The sequence below is a fragment of the Pituophis catenifer genome, unplaced genomic scaffold, assembly GCF_029215685.1.
Source record: "Pituophis catenifer annectens isolate HBS135680 unplaced genomic scaffold, rPitCat1.0.hap2 SCAF_2, whole genome shotgun sequence".
Classification (NCBI taxonomy): domain Eukaryota; kingdom Metazoa; phylum Chordata; class Lepidosauria; order Squamata; family Colubridae; genus Pituophis; species Pituophis catenifer.
Window position 1 is genome coordinate 195,099,433 of NW_027256882.1, and position 19,400 is coordinate 195,118,832.

General features: G+C 37.3%; 1 protein-coding gene across 1 annotated transcript in view; it reads right to left on the bottom strand.

Annotated features, from left to right (window-relative positions):
* Positions 1-19,400, bottom strand: part of LOC139311059 (ephrin type-B receptor 5) — a 135,832-nt gene that overhangs the window by 21,485 nt on the left and 94,947 nt on the right. Inside the window, exon 6 of the mRNA XM_070935389.1 lies at positions 801-925. Coding sequence (XP_070791490.1) covers positions 801-925 — 125 coding nt within the window. The remainder of the gene's footprint in view (positions 1-800; positions 926-19,400) is intronic.

Consider the following 19,400-nt stretch of genomic DNA (forward strand, 5'->3'; position numbering starts at 1 on the left):
GATGCATCCACATTTTTGTTATTTAGTCAAGTTCCCTTCTGCCCAAACTCCTGAACTAATCATTCAAATTACCTATTTCTGCCTTTATTCTTGAGGATGGATAGCTAAAGGAACAATAAAAATGTTTTGCATAAGGGAAAGAGGAAAAAATGTTCCAAGGATGGCTTGCTTGACTCACTCTTTTGGCAATGTTAAACAGTTTCACAACACATGGCTTCCAATAAACTCTAAAACTCTTTCTTGTTATAACTATTTTCCACCCCATCCTGGTAACATGAAAACCCTGAAATGAAAATGTGGTGGGCAATAATAACAATGCAGCTCTTTTCCATCACACTAGTGGCCCATTCAGGAAATGAAATTTTTCTGGTCTAGAAGCTACGGAATTTTATCCTTCCCATGTGGGTCCTTTCTGCTTTGTTTATTTCTGGAATGATGCAAGATGAGATCCTGTGGTAGTGGCAGCTTCCCAACTGTTTTAGTAATATAAAAGGGTAGCATGCTCACCTCCTAAACAGGAGAAGAAAAATTAGGGGAAGTCTATTCCAGAATCTTCAATTGATTTTAAAGTCCCATGTCTACTCCAAAAGAACCTGACAACTGTAGATTTCAATGGCTGCTGAGAACTTAGTAGGTAAGATACAACTTTTCTGGACCAATCCTAGTTTCTAGATAAGGCACTGCAACAGTTGTACTTATTAAAATTTACTGTGTAAACTTGCTGCACATGGCAAAATCGGAACCGTAACCAAAAACTCAAATGCTAATTTTTGAGCCTGTTTTTCCCCCCACCAGTTTACCTTGTCAAAATAGCGCAGTTGATAGTCCAAGATGATTCCATTTGGCTGATCAGGCTGTGGCCAGGACAAAGTGATACTGCTTGGGGTGCGACTCACCTGATGCATCATAGGGACAGCAGAAGGGACTGCAGTAAAAAGAAGAAGAAAAAATCGGAAACTGCTTTGCTATTAGGGATACTACGAAGAATTCCAGCTTGCCAAAGCTACTGTCACCCTGCCTGCTTGCAACACAATTGCTACACACTAGGAAGAACTGCTTTTTAAAGGTTTGGATCCTGACTGGAAATTTTTGGGGAACTCAAGATTGCAATTGGTGTGCCAGAGGGCAAGGCTGGCTGTGCCTGCTGCTCCATTGTGAACAATGACAGGCAAGGCAAAGAAGGAAAGAACAGAATTATTTGGCAAAGCACAAATATCTCTGCCCTCTTTGATTTAAAGTCCTCCTTTGGAGAATTTGCTCCTTCTTTCTGAAACTACAAGTTGGCACAGCACATAAGACTGTAAGTGTATTTGCTTGGGTACAAACCTGTAGACAATTTTAACATTAGCAAACTCTGCAAAAGGCATGCAACTAATTCATGGGATGTATGCCATGCTGAAAGATCTCTGATACATCTTTAATCAATGGATTCTAATCAGTAGGACAAAGCAATTCAAATAGAAGGTGGCCTTGACAGTCATGGTCTACTATTATGTGCATGGCAGCTAAAGGCATTTGAGGGATGGGCCTCTCCTGATAACCTCCATAAGGAAGATCTACTGAATTTACTGTGGTTGTCATATTGCAGTTTTCATATGTACATACTTAAGTCAATAGTGTAACTCTTTCTGGGGACTCCTAAAATATCCTGGATTGTTTTAAGAAGCTGGGCTGACCCTTTACAGAATTGCCACTCATACATTTCAGGATGCCTGAAAATATTGCGGGACTGTGGGAACTTCCACACATGAGGCTTAGAGTGCTTTTCACAGGCTATTTATGTGAATGTCAGATCCTTCTCAAAGTGGAATATTTAAACCAGAAAGCAAGCCATTTGTAATTCAAATGCACACTTTGGCCAATGGAAGGTTTACATTCACATTAAAACCAATTCATGGAGAGAGAAAAAAGCTCTAAGCCTCTTGCATGAATATATCTATTGTTAATTTGAAGAGGCTTTGAAGGATTTAGCTGTCTTGTATCTGTTCTTTCTTGTTCTTCCTTTACTGTATATTTTTAATATTTGGTTTTATTTTTATTTACTTTACAATATTTTACACCACCCAATTATAAAAAATACACGTGATGAGAGGTGGTGGATTATATCTGCCAGGCAAAATTCCTGAGCTTAAGAATCCCAGGTACAAACTGCTTTCTCGATTTGTAATTTATTGTTTCATTAATATGGCATGTATTGCAAGCGATATGAAATTATCTATCACCTTTATATCCTACCCTTTCTCCAAGGAGCTCAGCTTGATCTGTCTCCTCCACCCTCCACACTATTTATTGAAAATACTGTCCAGGTCTTCAAGAGCCTTCCAAGAAAATTCTCCATCACGTGTCTTTTATCCATTTTACTCATTGTGAAATATAACCTATGCAATTTAAAGTGGCTATCTTCCAGTCGTCCCATATGTTATTTCTTCCTGAGAATCTTCCATTTTTCCACACTTTATATTTCTGTCCAACTGACTCTAGTTCTCCTTCTGATATTCATGGCTGTTTTCCTCTGGGAGAGCTCATATTAAATGTTCCTGGCGGTTGGACCAGGAAGAAAATCATGCCAGGTTTGTGGTGGTTTCAGAGAAATTGGAAGTTAATCTGAAGGCCCTGGTGTGAGGGTTTAATTTTCAGATCAGGTGAATGTAAAAGGTGGGATTGTGCATTCTTCTCTTTAGAATCTGTCCTATGCTGAAATAATGAATGACATAGTACTGAAATGGTCATAGACATTCTTTTTCTCATTCCCTGAAAGTCGTAATCCCCTTCTGTTCCAGCCATATTCTCTGTGCAGTCAAAATACATTTTGTTCACTGGCTGAAAGGTTGCTGAAAAGTAAGAACTTGGGTTTGTTGTTAATTATCTACCTCTTGTAATATATTAGAAAAAGAAAAAGAAGATTTGCTTTCAGCAAAAAGATAGCACAGTTTCTCATCTTCTTTCTGAATATAAATAGTTCACACATCCCAGGGGAAACCCTGGGAAAGCATACAACACTGCATTATTGTCATCTTACAGAAAGCATAGTCTTGACATTCGAAGTATAGATTATTTTAAAGAAAGGCCATCCCATACATGGTTTTTATTTTATTTTTCAGGGAATCCTTTCCTTAATGAATTATCTGAATAGACGTTTCTGTACATTTCACCGAAATCCTCATAAAAGAGCCTATATTTCATAATATAGTCCTAATTAAGTTGCCAGCCAAGCTTATTGGAGATTTTGTTCTAAAAATCCATGAATCTAACACTCCTAAACAGCAAACTCCCCCCCCCACACCCTCGCCCAGATTATGTTAAATTTCCAAGAAACTGGAGGATTCCTTGGAGCATGGTTTACCACCACTGAACTAACATTTACTTGGAAGAAGTAATATGAGAAGGCCAATATAGAACCACTGCAGAAAAAGAAATTATAGCCTTCCAGTGTTTGGGGGGGAAATCTTACATACAATTCTGCAGCCTGAGATCAATAAAGCTGCTGCATGATTAAGATTAAAATTAGTTTAACTAGCAAACTTGGAACAATGTGAAACCTGTGAACACCTGGCCCAATTGGCAAATCTGACAAGGCAGCAAAATCAACAACGGTGCTTGTTTTCTCCTCCGTGCTAACAAACATAAAAGGAGTAAGTTTAAGTTTTTTGTTTTCTTTCCTTCAGATGAACAAGATGAATTTATTCAGAAGGAAGGAAATCAAAGAGGCTTTAACCAGCTTATGCAAGCATGAACCAGTTTCAAATAATATAAATCAAGTTAAAAACAAAAACAAAAGAATACTGAAATGTTTCATGTACTTCTTGTCTTTTATTCTTCATCTTGACAAGAATGCTTTTATCTACTGTTATTATTTTTATAAAGTGTATGCCATTTTTCAGAGGAATGAAGATATATAAACACATACTTGATCCAAGGAGTTTATTATTTGTGATATACTGGATTAATTCATTTTAATATACTTGGAGCTTGGTGTGAAAATGATCAAGATATTTTCTTCCCTGTCCTCATATTTTTCTGAATTTGCTCTTGTAAACAAATGAGCAGATATAATACTTAGTTTTAAAACTGGTAATTACTTTGCAGTTCTGGTCTGTAAACAAATAGGTTGTACAGTTTATATAATACAATATACAGTATAAAGTGAAGATTTACTGTGAAACAGATAGTGAAATAAATAAATGTAAACTATACTTATATTTTAAAATGTAACAGTAACATCAAGTAAAGTGGAATGGAGTAAGCCTACCTAAAATTTCCACTGATTATATATGGTGTCACATCTGTATGAATGTTTTGCTTGGATGCTTAAAGAAATTAAAAAGCTCTGTAATAAATGTTAATGCTTGTGCATATTATAAATGCAGAAATACTAGAAAATGTCATTTTAATACTCTTTCAGAAACAGCTTTGTTCCTATAAAAAATAATCACATTCAAATTCTTTTTTTTGTAATGAAGTTCAGATTTCTACTTTCTCATTTCTATATAAAATATATCCTTAATCCTTTTATGTATGGTATCTGACAGGAATCTTACTTCTTTTTTACAATAAAAAATCCTGATTCCATATCAAAATGCAATAAATATTATTTGCTATGAATGTACAGATATGCTTTTTCTCTCCCCTCTTTGTTAGGTTATTTTTATAGGCATAAGTCCTCAAATTATGACCACAATCAAGTTCAAAATTTCTGTTGCTAAGTGAGACATTTATTAAGTGAGTTTTGCCCCATTTTCTATCTTTTCTTGCCCCAGTTGTTAAGTGAATCACTGCAGTTGTTATAGTTAGTAACACAGTTGTTAAGTGAATCTGGCTTCCCTGTCAACTTTGCTTGTCAGAAGGTCGCAAAAGGTTGCACTGACCCTAGGACAGTGCAACTGTCATAAATATGAGTCAGTTACCAAGTGGCTGAATTTGAACATCTTACCATGGGGATGCTGCAATGGTCATAAGTGTGGGAAAATGGTCATAAGTCACTTTTTTCAGTGCCCTTGTACCTTCAAACAGTCACTAAACAAACTGGTCGAGGACTATCTCTATTTAACAAAATGAAATACATCTTTTGCAGCAGTTTTGTATGTCTGTATACATGCACACACAGAAAGGGGCTGGTATACAAATGGCCATAGTTATTATGTGTCTATATGAGGTAAGGAAAACAGCAGAGGACTGATGAGGGAGGACAAATAAATCCAAAGGGATAGATGTAGGAATAAGTCATCACTACTAAGGGCACATTTTGACGCTGGATTTCCTCATCTTTTATCAAGGGACCATTGCTCAATAGTAGAGCACATGCTTTGAGCCTGGCATCTTCTGGCACAGCTCAGACAAGCCCTTCTCTGATACCCTGGGCAGCCAAAATCCAGCCAACAAAGGATACTAATTTGGGTGGACAAGGTAACTGATCTCTTAAAAGAATGTTCTCTCCCTAAATTTGAGAAGTTTATTTTATTATGAGCAGATCATACCAAAGGCTACGTCTTCTTCTTACATTACTTTCTCAACAGACACACACTGCTGATGTAGCCTCGCTTAATGTTCACCCCACATTTAAAACAACAGGAGCACCGGTTTCAGCAAACGGTGCAAGTATCAGTTCCGCAATTAAGTTTGGAATTTCTTCATACTTTACTGAATGCAACTTGAGTGTAGCACGCAGTAAAGAGTCTGCAGTGAAAGAACAATGGAGTGAAATAGGGTAGAACTACTCATCCCTAAAATTCTACTCATCTCAGTTCTAAGAAAAACAAAAAAGGAGACTCCATACAGTGTAGGACAATTAATGCTAGTAACTTTAATAATAGATATCATGACAAAGTTCTTTCCCTACCTATTTTTGTAAGTAGGTACTTTCTACTTTTGACAAAAGTAGGTACTATTTTTGTAAGGGGGGAGGGGCGCGATGATTCAGCAATTAAAGACACTGAGCTTATCAGATGGAGAGCTGACAGCCCGGGTTTGAGACCCAAGCTACATGCAATGGAGTGAGTTCCCGTTACTTGCCCCAGCTCCTGCTCACCTACCAGTTTGAAAGCATACAAATGCGAGTAGATTAATAGGTACCATTTTGGCGGGAAGGTAACAGTGTTCTGTGCTCCTTTAGTGTATAGCCATGCTGGCCACATGACCAAAGAAATTGTCTTTGGACAACGCTGCCTCCCTTGGCCAAGAAATGGAAATGAGCACATTTGGACACGACTGACAGGGAAATGTTTATCTTTTTTTTTTTTTTTTGCAAGTAAAATGTACATGTGATTTTTGCCTTATGTATCCCAGAATCAATAACCAAAGAACAACTTTTACTAGACCAATATTTGCTAGAAGACTTTCTTATAAAGCTGGAAATAAGTGAATATTCAGTATGAATATTCCCTCTAGAGTCATTTCATTACAAGATGGAAGGCAAATACATTCATTAAAATAAATAAATATATCTTTCTTATACAAAGCCAAGGAAGCAGCCAGAAAATCCAGATGTAGAAGAAGCTACAAAGAAACAGCTACGGTTTTGAGTTTAAGGTATTTATCAGTTGAATTTATATCCCACTTTCTCTCCAGGAATTCAAGCTGGTATACCTAAAATTCCCTCCTCCAACTTTTCCACAAAGAAACAGCCCTCTGTGGTAGGCTGAACAAAAGGAGAAGGAGTGGTTGAACATCACCCAGTAAGCTTCCAAGACTAAAGTTGGGCCTTGAACATGGTTCTCTCCTAATCCACTTTGACAATTGCACCTCACTAGCTTCCTTTTAACACTAAATTTTGGATTTAGCTAAGTTGTTAGGAACAGTTGCCTCATCAGTTTCCAGTTTCTGTCTGTCTGTCTGTCTGTCTGTCTGTCTGTCTGTCTGTCTGTCTGTCTATCTATCTATCTATCTATCTATCTATCTATCTATCTATCTATCTATCTATCATCCATCATCCTATCCTATCCTATCCTATCACAAAATGTACATATTTAAATCACAATAATCTGTTTGCAAAGGTTATGATTTTGTACATACTGTAATATCACGAAGTATTAATACTGCTTCTGAACTGTTGAAGTGTAATGCAGATAGGCAGTCAAACTGCATCCATGCACCCACATCTGAGAGAAACTAGCTTGTGGATCTGCAAATAAAGCAGACTTTGCTTAAGCCCCCATAACAATTTTATTCTCAGTTTTAGAATCTGAGGATCAGCAATATATAAATGCAGCACAACTGTAGAATTCATTTTGTGAATGCCATGTGTCTTGAATACCAAGCACAATCACTTGTCACTACTCTAACTTTTATACTTTCCTAGTAAGTTCTATATATGCGTTGGTATGCAAACTCTGTGCCTAAAAACACTTCGGTAATTAGCTCCCATAAACCATCTCTGAAGATCTGCAGGTCCTCTGTGTGAACCGGGTTTTTTAATAAAAAGATCAGTGACTGCCTGCCTTCAGTTTGCTGTTTATCACATTAGGGATCATAAACTTTAATAAGTGACTCTTGTACTGCAGTCAAGAAAACCAGATGGTAGTTAACTACTCAAAAGAAATGCAACTGAAGAATGGCTAAGAATTACTAATGATTAGCTTTACTTACTTCCTCCATTATTTGATTACTAGCAGGAGATATATACTCTTTCTCAGGCCCTCCCACAAAAACAAAAAAAAGCCTATCATGAGTTTATTTTTATCGGATTTTTTTCCCTACTGTGGACCAGCATATCATATGATGGCTGCTTCTGTACTCTCCTACAACATGTAGCAGCTATCACAAGGTCATTAGCATATACATTTACTTCTCCATGGCTCTGGCTGTCAATAGCAGAGGATTTTTCAATGTTGCAGCAAAAGTAAAAATCCTATATATCATGGAGAGGAATTGACTCTGATGTTGCCATTTTCAGAAAAATCTCTCAGTCTTCTTTTAATTTTTATTCTTTTATTTTAATATACAAACTACCAGAGTTCAGTAAGATGATGGATGGATGAGTAGATGAGATAGATAGATAGATAGATAGATAGATAGATAGATAGATAGACAGACAGACAGATAGATGATAGACAGACAGACAGACAGACAGATAGATGGAAAAAAGAAAGAAAGGAAGGAAGGAAGGAAGGAAGGAAGGAAGGAAGGAAGAAAGAAAGAAAGAAAGAAAGAAAGAAAGAAAGAAAGAAAGAAAGAAAGAAAGAAAGAAAAAGGAAGAAATGCTCTGAGAATACTTAAGAATGTGACTCAGCATAGTTTTGATCCAGAATTTATAAGTATTCAGAATGCCTCTCTTCATGCAAATGTCCCCTTCAAAAAAATATTATTGGTGAGGCTGCATTATTATCACTGAGATTAAGGAACCATTTAAGGGATGAATTACAATGACTGATCTAGATCCAGCCCAATTAATCTGTCTGTGGAAGAAAAGAAGTTGTGATTATGTGGCTGAGTAGTATACAGTATATTATACCTATTTCCAAAAGCCATATTCAACAACATTATACCAAAACCTAGAACAAATTGGAAGAATAAGTTACACATTTAATAATTTCATACTATCGTATTCCTCATTCCCTACAGAAATGTATAATTCATGAGATATGTTAAACATAGCCCTTTAATCACCAGGAAGGTATGACTCAACCCTAGTTAAATCTGCAGTATAGATTCTTGAAAATATAAAGGGACATTGTTTACATTATACCAAACACAAAAAGCCAATATAACAAGGAATAAATCATGATTTTCAGCATAACCAAATGGAATTTTAAAGTGTGAGGAAAATAATAATGCACATAAACAGCACCACTGTGCCTCTTATGCAGCTCCCATGGTTGCCCGTTCAGACATAAAACTTTATCTGTTCTAAGCATTAACTTAGTTTCTGTTACACTTTAGCAGTACTATCACTGTCAAAAGACAAGTTCTCTATTGTCTGCCAGGTTTAGTGCCTTCAGAGGAATTCCAGAGGAGTTTGAATGAAGACAAATGATATACCATCTGCTAGAGGTACATGGTTAAGCAGATGGGCCAGCATAAGTTGCAAACTTCTGAACACAAGGAATGAGAGCACTTCTGACTAAGCCAGCTCTGCCCTACAAAAAGGCAGACAAACAAATAATGCTGGGACTTAAGTTCAGAGAAGGGTATGTATTTAGAACAGAAGGGGATGGATAATCCTATTTGTGAGGTACGTAAATATTTGTATTGGGGAATCAATCTATTTATTTCAAGGTTGGCAACATACAACTCCAAGGATTCTAAAAACAGCCTTAGAAGCCCTTTTGACCATGCCTGATGAAAACGAGCAAGTCAGCGTTTTGCTATTTCAAGGCAGGAAACTCATGGAAATGATAGGGTAAACCCTAAAATATGTCCACCCCAGGGTTATAAAGATAAAACAAAGAACTGGATCCCCAAATACTGTACATTCTTTCTTGTAGGCATGGAGATCAACCCCTTTTGCAGCCCTAGGCTCTCCAAAAAAGGTCTATCTTTTGACCATTTCCATGGCTTGTTATTGGAGAGTTTTTAAATATATATATATATTAAAAGGACACAGCATGAAAAAAGCATTATGAAATTCCTAGTAGGACAGCACATATGGCTGGTAAGTCATGTTTGCCTTGATGGGTTACAATTCAGTCTACATTATTAAGCAATATATCATGTGTTTGATTTCATCCCTCCTATATTTCCCAGCCTGCCAAATTATCAGATGTAGCTCCTCTGTAGCCCTCTATTCTGTTCTCCAGCAGCAGTAAAACTCTGTGCTGCTCTCTGTGTGTAAGAGAATGGAGTGTTCATTTATTTTAAGCCTGGAAACAACTGGGATGTAAAGAGGTAGCAATCACTATGAGGATGGATGGATGGATGGATGGATGGATGGATGGATGGATGGATGGATAGATTATGTGCCATCAAGTAGTTTTCAACTCACACTGACCACTATACAGTTTTTCTCCATGACAGCATAGTAAATCAGTTTTTATTATGGTCACAGACCAGCAAATAAAAGCATTAACAACAATAATAGCAAAAATAAAAATAAAAGATAGACAGAATAATATATTGAGATTGGTGGTGAATATTTTACATACAACATAGCAGAATTTCGCCACATTCAGAGAAACTACTTCATAGTGATCTGATAACAGTAGTTACACATAAAAAAGGTCACTATTTCCTAGATAGTTTATTAGGTAAGGTGTTATAAATTGAGTCCCTGAGCCCTTATAGAAGATACAGTATAGGAGGATGTGAGCTATAGTTTCAATGGCTCCTTGTCCACAGAAGCACAGTCTCTACTCATATCCTATTTTTTTTATATCAGGCCCTCCAAAACTGCTGTGGGAAGTATGTTGCAACGTACTAAGGTTAATGCCCTTCGGATTTTGGGGACAGTTATTTGATATACAGTAAATATCTTGCTGCTTTAAAAGGGGGAGTTTGACTACTCAAATAAACATTCTTGGGAAGAGCAGTCCGATCTTGGATTTACAGATCTTTAATATGTTGTTTAAGTGCACTAAGTACACACGCATACCACATCATTAGAAGCAGTTCCTTGGTCCATGAGGGAATATGTATGTAAGTCTTAAAATATAATTGTTAAATAATTACACATGCAGAGAACAGTGTTGTGTGCATATGTGCATGCCCCTTCAACTTGGCAACTACTTGGACAAATCCCTGCAGTTTTCTTGGCAAGAGTTTTGGAAAGAGTTTGCCATTGCTTGCTTCCTAGAGTTGAGGGAAAGAAACTGGCCCAAGGATTCCCAGCTGAATTCATGTCTAAGGCAAGACGAAAACTCTGTCTCTCAGTTTCCAGCTTGGTACCATAATCACCACATCAAATTGTTGTCACAGGGAACAATCTTAGCATTTACATTAATTTCTGTTCCTTTGCTTGCTTTAAAAAACCTTTTTAATGTTACCCTGGGGTGGGTTTTTTTTTCCATGCTGATCCATGTGTAGTTCTAAATTTGATATGGCCTGGGCTTTACATCTGAATGTGTCAATGAACAGATTATAAACATAGACACTGATATACAGAGGTAGATATAATACACTGTCTTATACTGTGTATCTGCCTGAGACAGTAGAGGGCAATGGGGGAAGCATTCATGATATGGAACTCTTTGGGGTTTAGCAATCACAAATTGTTCATGTCTGCTTCACTGGTTACATATTAATAAGTTTGTCTATGCATTAACTGATGAAAACCTTTTCCATATTTGCTTGCTTTTTTCTATACTAGAGCAAGAGAAATAACCTAGCTCTGTTTTCACCCAGGCTCATGCTTATTCCTAAAGATTCCCTACTGGTTATTTTCTCAGCCTGGCTTGCTTTATGACCCTTAAGCCCCAGTGCCTGTGAATGTTACTGCCTCGATCTGAAGCCCTCATCACAGATTGGCGGTTCTTCTAACTAGTTTTCCAAATCCCACAGCTCTTATTCAAATGTGTATAAGGGACTCTTTTGGCAGGCATAAGTCAGGTTCCTGTGTCTGCAGAGAGCTGTGGCAGCTATCTCTCATTTGGAAGGCTCCATTGGTTTTGCAAATATTTCTGCATTCTCTAGCAACTGTATCTGATGGACATGGTACATTGCTCTGGGTTCAAACTGAAGCAAGCATTAAGGGAACATTCATGTACTAGCTTGTATCTTGCACATGGGGCCATTTCACACACTGCCTAACAAGATAGGGAAAAGTCATGGGCACCATGGCTTTTGGAATTCTTTCCAACATGTAATAATGCTTCTGTTCCAGGTCATGTGATTAGGAAGGAAAAGGGGCTTAGAAAGACTGAAAACAATCCAAGCTGTTGTCCAATAGTCTCTGACAGAACTATGAATGAGGATTATTTTTTTCTCTGCATTTTTTTCTTCTACAGTTCCCCAAATGAACTGAATCTGTTTTTGAACTCAGTCTTTCTTTTGTCAGCTTCTTCCTCCATACCAACTTTGGCTTTGTATTATTCTGTTTTCAGAGACTTATCCTTATGACAGATAAATGTGACTTGATGACCATTTTATGTTAAGTTCTTCCCAGTTCAATTGGCAAATAAATAAGCACACAAATAAGCACATAAAGCAAGATAGGCATCCAGTTTGATGTTATTTCACACAGGTATCCATAATGGGGTATACAAAGGGCGAGGCTTTGATCATGTGGACACAGGTGCATGTTGACATTTTGGACACCACCCCACAGAAATGGCAGTACTTGATAAGTGAAATAGACAATACACAAAGCCACATCAGTTTTAAGTGCATGTGCTAGGTGAAATTATGTTAATACCACTCTATATATATTTAGGAAGGCTGCTTTAGTGCTCGATACTGATGCCATGTTCCAGCCCCCTGCATTCAGTCTTGAGATCTGGTCTTCCCATCTTTGGTAACCCTGGGCCTTCATCTACTGCTACTTAATATAAGGTCAATCTGCAATCAGGCTTTGATTTGATCGTGGTTGAGAATGTCAACCTGGTATGCATTACCAAAACAGGTTGGGTATAGAAATGTGTGTGTGTGTGGGGGGGGTATTACTTTCTCAAAATGTGTCACTTGGATATTGGGCCTAACACCAGCCATGATTCTGAGCCAGGGATGGAGTGTGGCTATTTAGCATCTGAAAATCTCTAGTAGCTTCCAGGGGTACTGTTCTGGAAATCACCGATTATGAGACCCAGGTTGTGAAGCTGGCTCTTAGGAATCAGATGAGGTTGTTGTTAGTGTACCAGCCTCCACATAAAGGTAAAAGTTTCTCCTGTCCAGTTGTGTCTGACTCTAGTGGTTGGTGCTCATCTCCGTTTCCCAGTCAAGAGAGCCAGCACTGTCTGGAGACACTTCCATGGTTATATGGCCAGCATGACTATACACCTAGGAGCACAGAACACTGTTATCTTCCCACCAAAGTGTTATCTTTTTATCTACTTGCATTTGCATGCTTTCAAACTGCCAGGTTGGCAGGAGTTAGGGCAAGTAACTGGAGCTCACCCCGTTGTGTGGCACTTAGGCCTTGAATCTGGGCTATCAGCTTTCTAGCAAACAGGCTCAGAATCTTTAACCACTCAACCATTGTGCCTTCCCCTTACTTCATAGCTGCATCCCTTTCTGAGCTGGTCAACACCATGGCAGAATTGCCAGCGGAATTTTCCAAACTATGTTTGAGGATTTCAGTTTGCCTTCTTTAGGCCCCAAATCAGAAGCAGGTCAGGGTTTCATACCCACCATGATCACAATGGACCTGATTCAGGTTATTGATGGCCTGATTGTCTCTAATGCTTTCTGCCTGACTTAATAGATCTGGCAGGGTAGGAATACTCCAGGTCCCTTCTGTGAAATAATGTCATTTGGTGCGACTTGGGAGATGTGCCTTCTCTGTGGTTGTGCCTGTCCTTTAGAATTAGGTCCAGATGTTCCCAACTCTGTTGGCCTCCTGGAAGGCTTTTAAAACCTGGCTTTTTCCTCAGGCACTGTGGCCATAATTCAGCCCAATGTCTGCTGCGAGGCAGTTTTATGAGTAGGCTGTTATTTTTAACTGTGAGTTTCTTGTGGCATTTATACTGTTATTTTATGTATGTTTTATTAACCACCCAGATTTATTTGGTTAATATGAGCGACAATATACATTATTTTAATAAATTAAATAAATAAAATATTACACAACCATTTAACTTCATGGCAAACAGGTGGTTCCAACAATGGCTTAAAAAGACCCGTTTCTTCTGATTCTCTGTCTAAAGCAAACAGTAAGTTAAAAAGAGATTTAAAAAACCTAGCAATGCCAATGCTTAGTAGGCCGCTGGTTTCCCCAGTGGAATTATTTAGGCAGCTTGTGAGTTTCAATAATATTGAACCCAATTTTACTTTTTAGTGATTTAGACACAACTTCTTTTTTGAGGGGGAAAGTCAATATCCACAGGGTTGCCACACATACAAAAATCTACAGGGTTGCCACACACAATTTTTTTTTAAGGAGGTAAAATAAATTTATTTTGGAAATCTCTGGAAGCAAACTATGAACTCTGCCCAAAACCACTGCATTATCGGAGGGCTATCATCTTTCCATTGTTTTCCAATTAAAAAATACATACGAAACCCCCAAACGTCTAAGATGTGCTTTGGAAATAACTTCTAAACCCTCCCCCCAATTAAGAGTAGGAAAATGTATCATTAACAAACAAGAACAACGAGATCTTAAGATGGAGTGGAGGGCTTCTTGGGAAATTTCCCACTGTACGCACTGTGAAAAAGCTGTGAACAATAGCAAAATACCATATTTTTTAAAATATGGAAAAAAAAAACCCTACACATTCTCTGCCTTTGTTTTTTCTACCTCAAAATCCTCTTGTTCAGTTTAAGTTCTCGAGATACCTAGTCTATGTATTTTCTTTTCTGTTCTATATCATCAGCTATCTTAAAGGAAGCAAAAAGGAGGAAAAAAACCTAACTCCATGCTGTTAATAAAGTGTAGGACATGAATTTCAATGTCCTGAGGAAAGAAGAAATTAAAAACATGATTTTGTTGGTTAGATGGCAAGGGTGCGAACAGCCTGTAATATCTTTTTCCACCTTGACAGGCGAAAAGAAAAAAGAAAGGAAAAAATTATTACAGTACTAGTCATGTGAATGATAGAACTCTTGATGATTACTGGGTGAAAATGGATTCTTTTCTATCTTGGCTAGTTAAGATCCCTAACTATTGCTGAATGTACTGAGATAATTATGAAAAAGTAAAGACTTCATGCACTCCTAGCAACTGTACAGAAAAGCTAGACTTTGTCTTTTTACAGAATTTCATGGTTTGTTTGTTTGGATATTCCAGATTGTTTTATAACTCTGAAAATTTCTTTCTGGTCTCCTAATAAAGTCCTAATAAACTCTAAACCAACTTCTTGGAAATAATCACATGATGTCCTTCAAGAAGAGGCACTGTGTGATAATCAGGATTACTTTAAATATAATTTGGATCTGTTATAGGTTTCCAAGGATCTAACCCAATGACTCCAACACGAGCTAAGTTTGATTCAAGGTATCTTTATTTATATCATGTTTACTATTACAGGTAATCATCTGGAGTGAACTTGGGACCCCTGGACAACACCTTTTATACCTGGGAGGCAGAGCTAAGGTAAGGAGGGATTAAGGGAAGGGTCTGGTGGGTGGATGTTAACCCCTGCCATGCCATGATCAATGCGTGTTAGGCATTTATATCTAACAGGACCGGTTGCTAATACCTTCCTCCACCTAGGAACTTCATTTTATCCTCTGCTGAACAGATCTAGCCTTGTTATGCTGAGCCACACTGTATTCATTTCTGGGACTGGGAAGAAAGTACACATGTTTTAACTACCTGCTTCCTAACTGAGATAGTAAATCTGTACCAGTTACCACTCAAATTCTTAAGCCAACTAAAAGAAGATGGATTTAGTTTTTAAAGTGTTAAATATAAGAATTAAACAAAAAGCAAAACACTCTTAAGCTTTCGGTGCCAGTTAGATACATATGGGAAGAGGCAGTCTTTAATAATAAAAAATATTTTACTATGTTAGCAATAGATCATAACTGAAATCAAAGCTTCTGAATATGATTCAAAAACACATCCATAATGAGTGCTCAGAACAGTTGTAAAATCACCTTCTTTTATGAAAGCTTTGGCTGAACAATTCTATCCTCCTTGCATTCCAGTTGCTGTCTAACCCATAATTTTTCTACTGGCTGGTTTAGGGTTTTTTTCTTTTTGGATAGAATTTGTTTCAATGCCATTTTATTGCTGTAAATATTCCAGTTGTCAAGAAGCTGATATAATTATGTTAAATAAATGGATGGACACTGTGCTTGAGGCATATTAAACACACACGTCACCTACTTATTCATAGACACAATGGAAAATATAACAGTATAAACAAAAGAATAAAAATAAAAATAGGATTTGTAAATTTAAACTTGTTTGTAAAGATAAGGCTTGTTTAAATGATCATTAAATTAATAGTAAATTATTTGACAGAAAAGCCAATACCTTTTGTCTTAACTGTCTTCTGATTTCAATAAGTCACTTCTGTATCAAGGGAGAATCAATCTGACTATATTTTAGTATAAAATTGGTCCACCAATGCAGGCTTTTATTTTCATCTGGTTAAAATAAAAGCAAACTTTCCTCTGAGTAGGTCTTGACTTGGCCTGATTTCATTTTACCTACATGAGGGTTTGAGGGAACTGTATGGAAGTGTTTTGCCATTGTTTTTTTTCCAAAATGAGAATCATCTCCTATGTTACTATTATTATTTCATTTGTGCAGTACTCCTTTTTTAAAGAAAAGGTAGTAATCCTGTCATCCTCACGGATATTCTAATTACATTCAGTACTTTGTATTGTGCGAGTGAGACATAGACAAATAGACTATACATTTTGTGTGGATATTTGAACATGTGTCTTTTTATGTGGGTTTATGTACCCTGTTTCCCCCAAAATAAGACATCCCCTGATAATAAGCCCAATCGGCATTTTGAGTGCATGGCAATAAGGCCAAGCGCTTATTTCAGGGTTCAAAAAAATATAAGACAGGGTCTTATTTTGGGGAAACACGGTATGTACACATACACAATTACAGCCTCGATATCATAAATATTCATGCATGCTAACTGTATGAAGAGTCCATATATTGGGATATTTAGGAAGGAAAGCAGGACTTCAATGACCACCTATGGAACCCTGCCTAGAACTCCAATAATACTAGATTTAAGAGATATTAATGAAGAAATTAGATTAGGACATTCTAAACAGAAAATATTGTGGCAATTTTCCTTTAGACGTGAACCTCAGAGAATTAGCTGAACAGAGATTTCTATAACTGTGCCTGATACATAGACAGAAGAAAAGACAGGGATGGTTTTCTCTTAGATCTGAACCAAACTGACTACTAGCAAAGAAGTTTCTCACATTACAAATTATGGAAGTCACAACTACAGCAACATGATGAATACAGATGGCTTTAAATCTAAACAAATGTATAGGGGTTGGGTTTCAGTGACAATTGATTATGATTAGGAGCTACCAAGTCTGGGCAATCCAAACCCAGATGACAACAAATGGCAGTGAGGAACTAGAGTGTCTACCTAAATGTTGACAACCTAGAACTTGTTGCCCTATTTATAATACCTTGATCGAACTTTCCCTTTGAGAGGCTTGTTTGCTTGCTTATTTATTTAGTTATCTTATTTCTATAAACCACCCATCTCACATTGTGACTCTGGATGGTGTACATAATAAAACAAAATATTTTTTTAAAAAAAAACCAATAAAATCACCATTTAAATTAAAAATGAAAATAAAGGAAAAACAAAAACAAAGCGGTGGCCAAGATACAGATAATGATCACATAATCTTCCATCAGATCCCACTCTATCGTGGGATCCCCAAACTTGTTGACACAACCTTGTTTTGAGGGCCTTTCGGAAGGTCAGCAGGATTGGGGCCAGCCTTATGACTCTAAATACCAGATCCTGGGAACAAACAAGAGAAGGATTGTTCCTTTCTGTCTTGCCTACAAGCTTTCCAGAAATATCTGGCCAGCTATTGCAATCGCTCTATAACTGATACAGCCCTTCATTCAGAAAGCCTTTCCTTTTTTCTCTCTTCCCAGCTCTCTTGTCCTCCCCTGCCTTTCTCTGAATCCAAGCAAATCCTCCCAAATGTATGTGTAATTGAGGGAATAAAGCTAACTAAAATGAAAAGCTGCCAAAGGGGACAAATAAATGGAGGTGGGGTTGAGCTAGGACTATGTGAGGGTGGAAGAGAGACCTTGTTAGCATGAGCTGTCAATATAAATCAAGGGCAGCTCGTGTCACCCTCAGTCCTAATGATCACGGAGAAGTGAATAGGGGAGGGGGAGAAGACAGCACACAAAGGAGAACCTGATCAGAATAACCATCCAATGGGATCGCTGCTCTAAAGGGGAGACTTTCAGCACGTCTCCTGAGTCTCCTTTGGGGGATGAACAGCTGAAGGAGCCCCAGGAAGTTTTTTGAAGGATTTGAACTATTCTCCACATTTAGAAACAGACACAAGACATTCTGCTGGCTGCACACAAAATTACTTTGCTCCTTTTCTCCTGAACTATGTGTGTTTCTGGACTGAAGGCCTGTAGTATTATCAGACAAGATATATAGTGCATCCATTCTCTTATTCTCTCCTTTGTGAATCTCTCTCTCTCTCCCTCCCTCTCTCTCTCTCTTTCTCTCTCTCTCTCTCTCTCTCTCTGTGCGTGCACGCGTGTGTGTAGAAAGGATCTAAGACACACTGTGCAAACTGGGAGAAATATAAATGGAAGACTGTAATACCTGGACTGCTTTGTAAAACTCTGTGAAATATTAGGTTTATTGCAGAAAGAAAGCCTAATCTGGAAGCATAGAAAAAGAAATGAGAACAAACTACTATTTGTATTATACATGTCTGGGAACAAAGGGCTTGGGCAAGGAGCATCCTGAAACAGGAACACTTTAGAGCAAATATAGCAACAATTGTTGTTCTCTAATTTGATGCTATGCTAATATTGATAGTGTATATTTAAATATAAAAATGATAAATACTCCTAAAACATATTTTCCATAATATTTCAAGGCATGGAGCAAATATGCCTATTTAGAATGCACATTTACATAATTTTTGCTTATAACCCTAGGACATTTCTCCAATTCCTTGCCAAAATGCATATTTTAATGTATCTTTTCTCTCATATTATGCATTAAAGTGCAAACGTTTATATTTTTAAACTATCAAAATGTATTAGAACATTGTTCAAAATTGGTCAACATGATGCAGATCAAATAAATATGAGTACCCTTTTATTTTCCTTGTTTTCTACATTATTGATAGTTTCCAAATGTAATTCTGATCTCTCTTAAATTTAAGGAAGGCAGAAGATCTTTCTACATCCAATATTGGATTGGCCAACTGTAGCAACTGAACTACAGAAATTCAGGAACACTGGCAATTCACATCATTTTATCTTCTCTCTATCTATCACTTCCCTTCCATTTCAAGACAGACAGGTAGGTACATTATTGTAACATTCGTTATTAAATGCTGTAAAATACAAGTTGCCAGGATCAAAAATGGATGGGAACTGAAAAGATGCAAGTATCAGAAGAGACGTGACAAAATGCAGCTGGAAGAAAAGAGGAGAGAATGTGTCACGGAAAAGGTAAAAAAGATAGCTAACTAGGAACAGGAACTGACAGATAGCAGACAGTCAAATGAAATCACAGTGTTTGAAGGCACCTAGTGAAAGAATTTCCTCAGTATTATATTCTTTTTTGTGGTGGAGATGGAGAAAAGCTACCTTGTCTTTTCACTAACATTTATATCTTCTTGCATGCAAACATGACATACTATGCAGCACAATTATTCTCCCCATA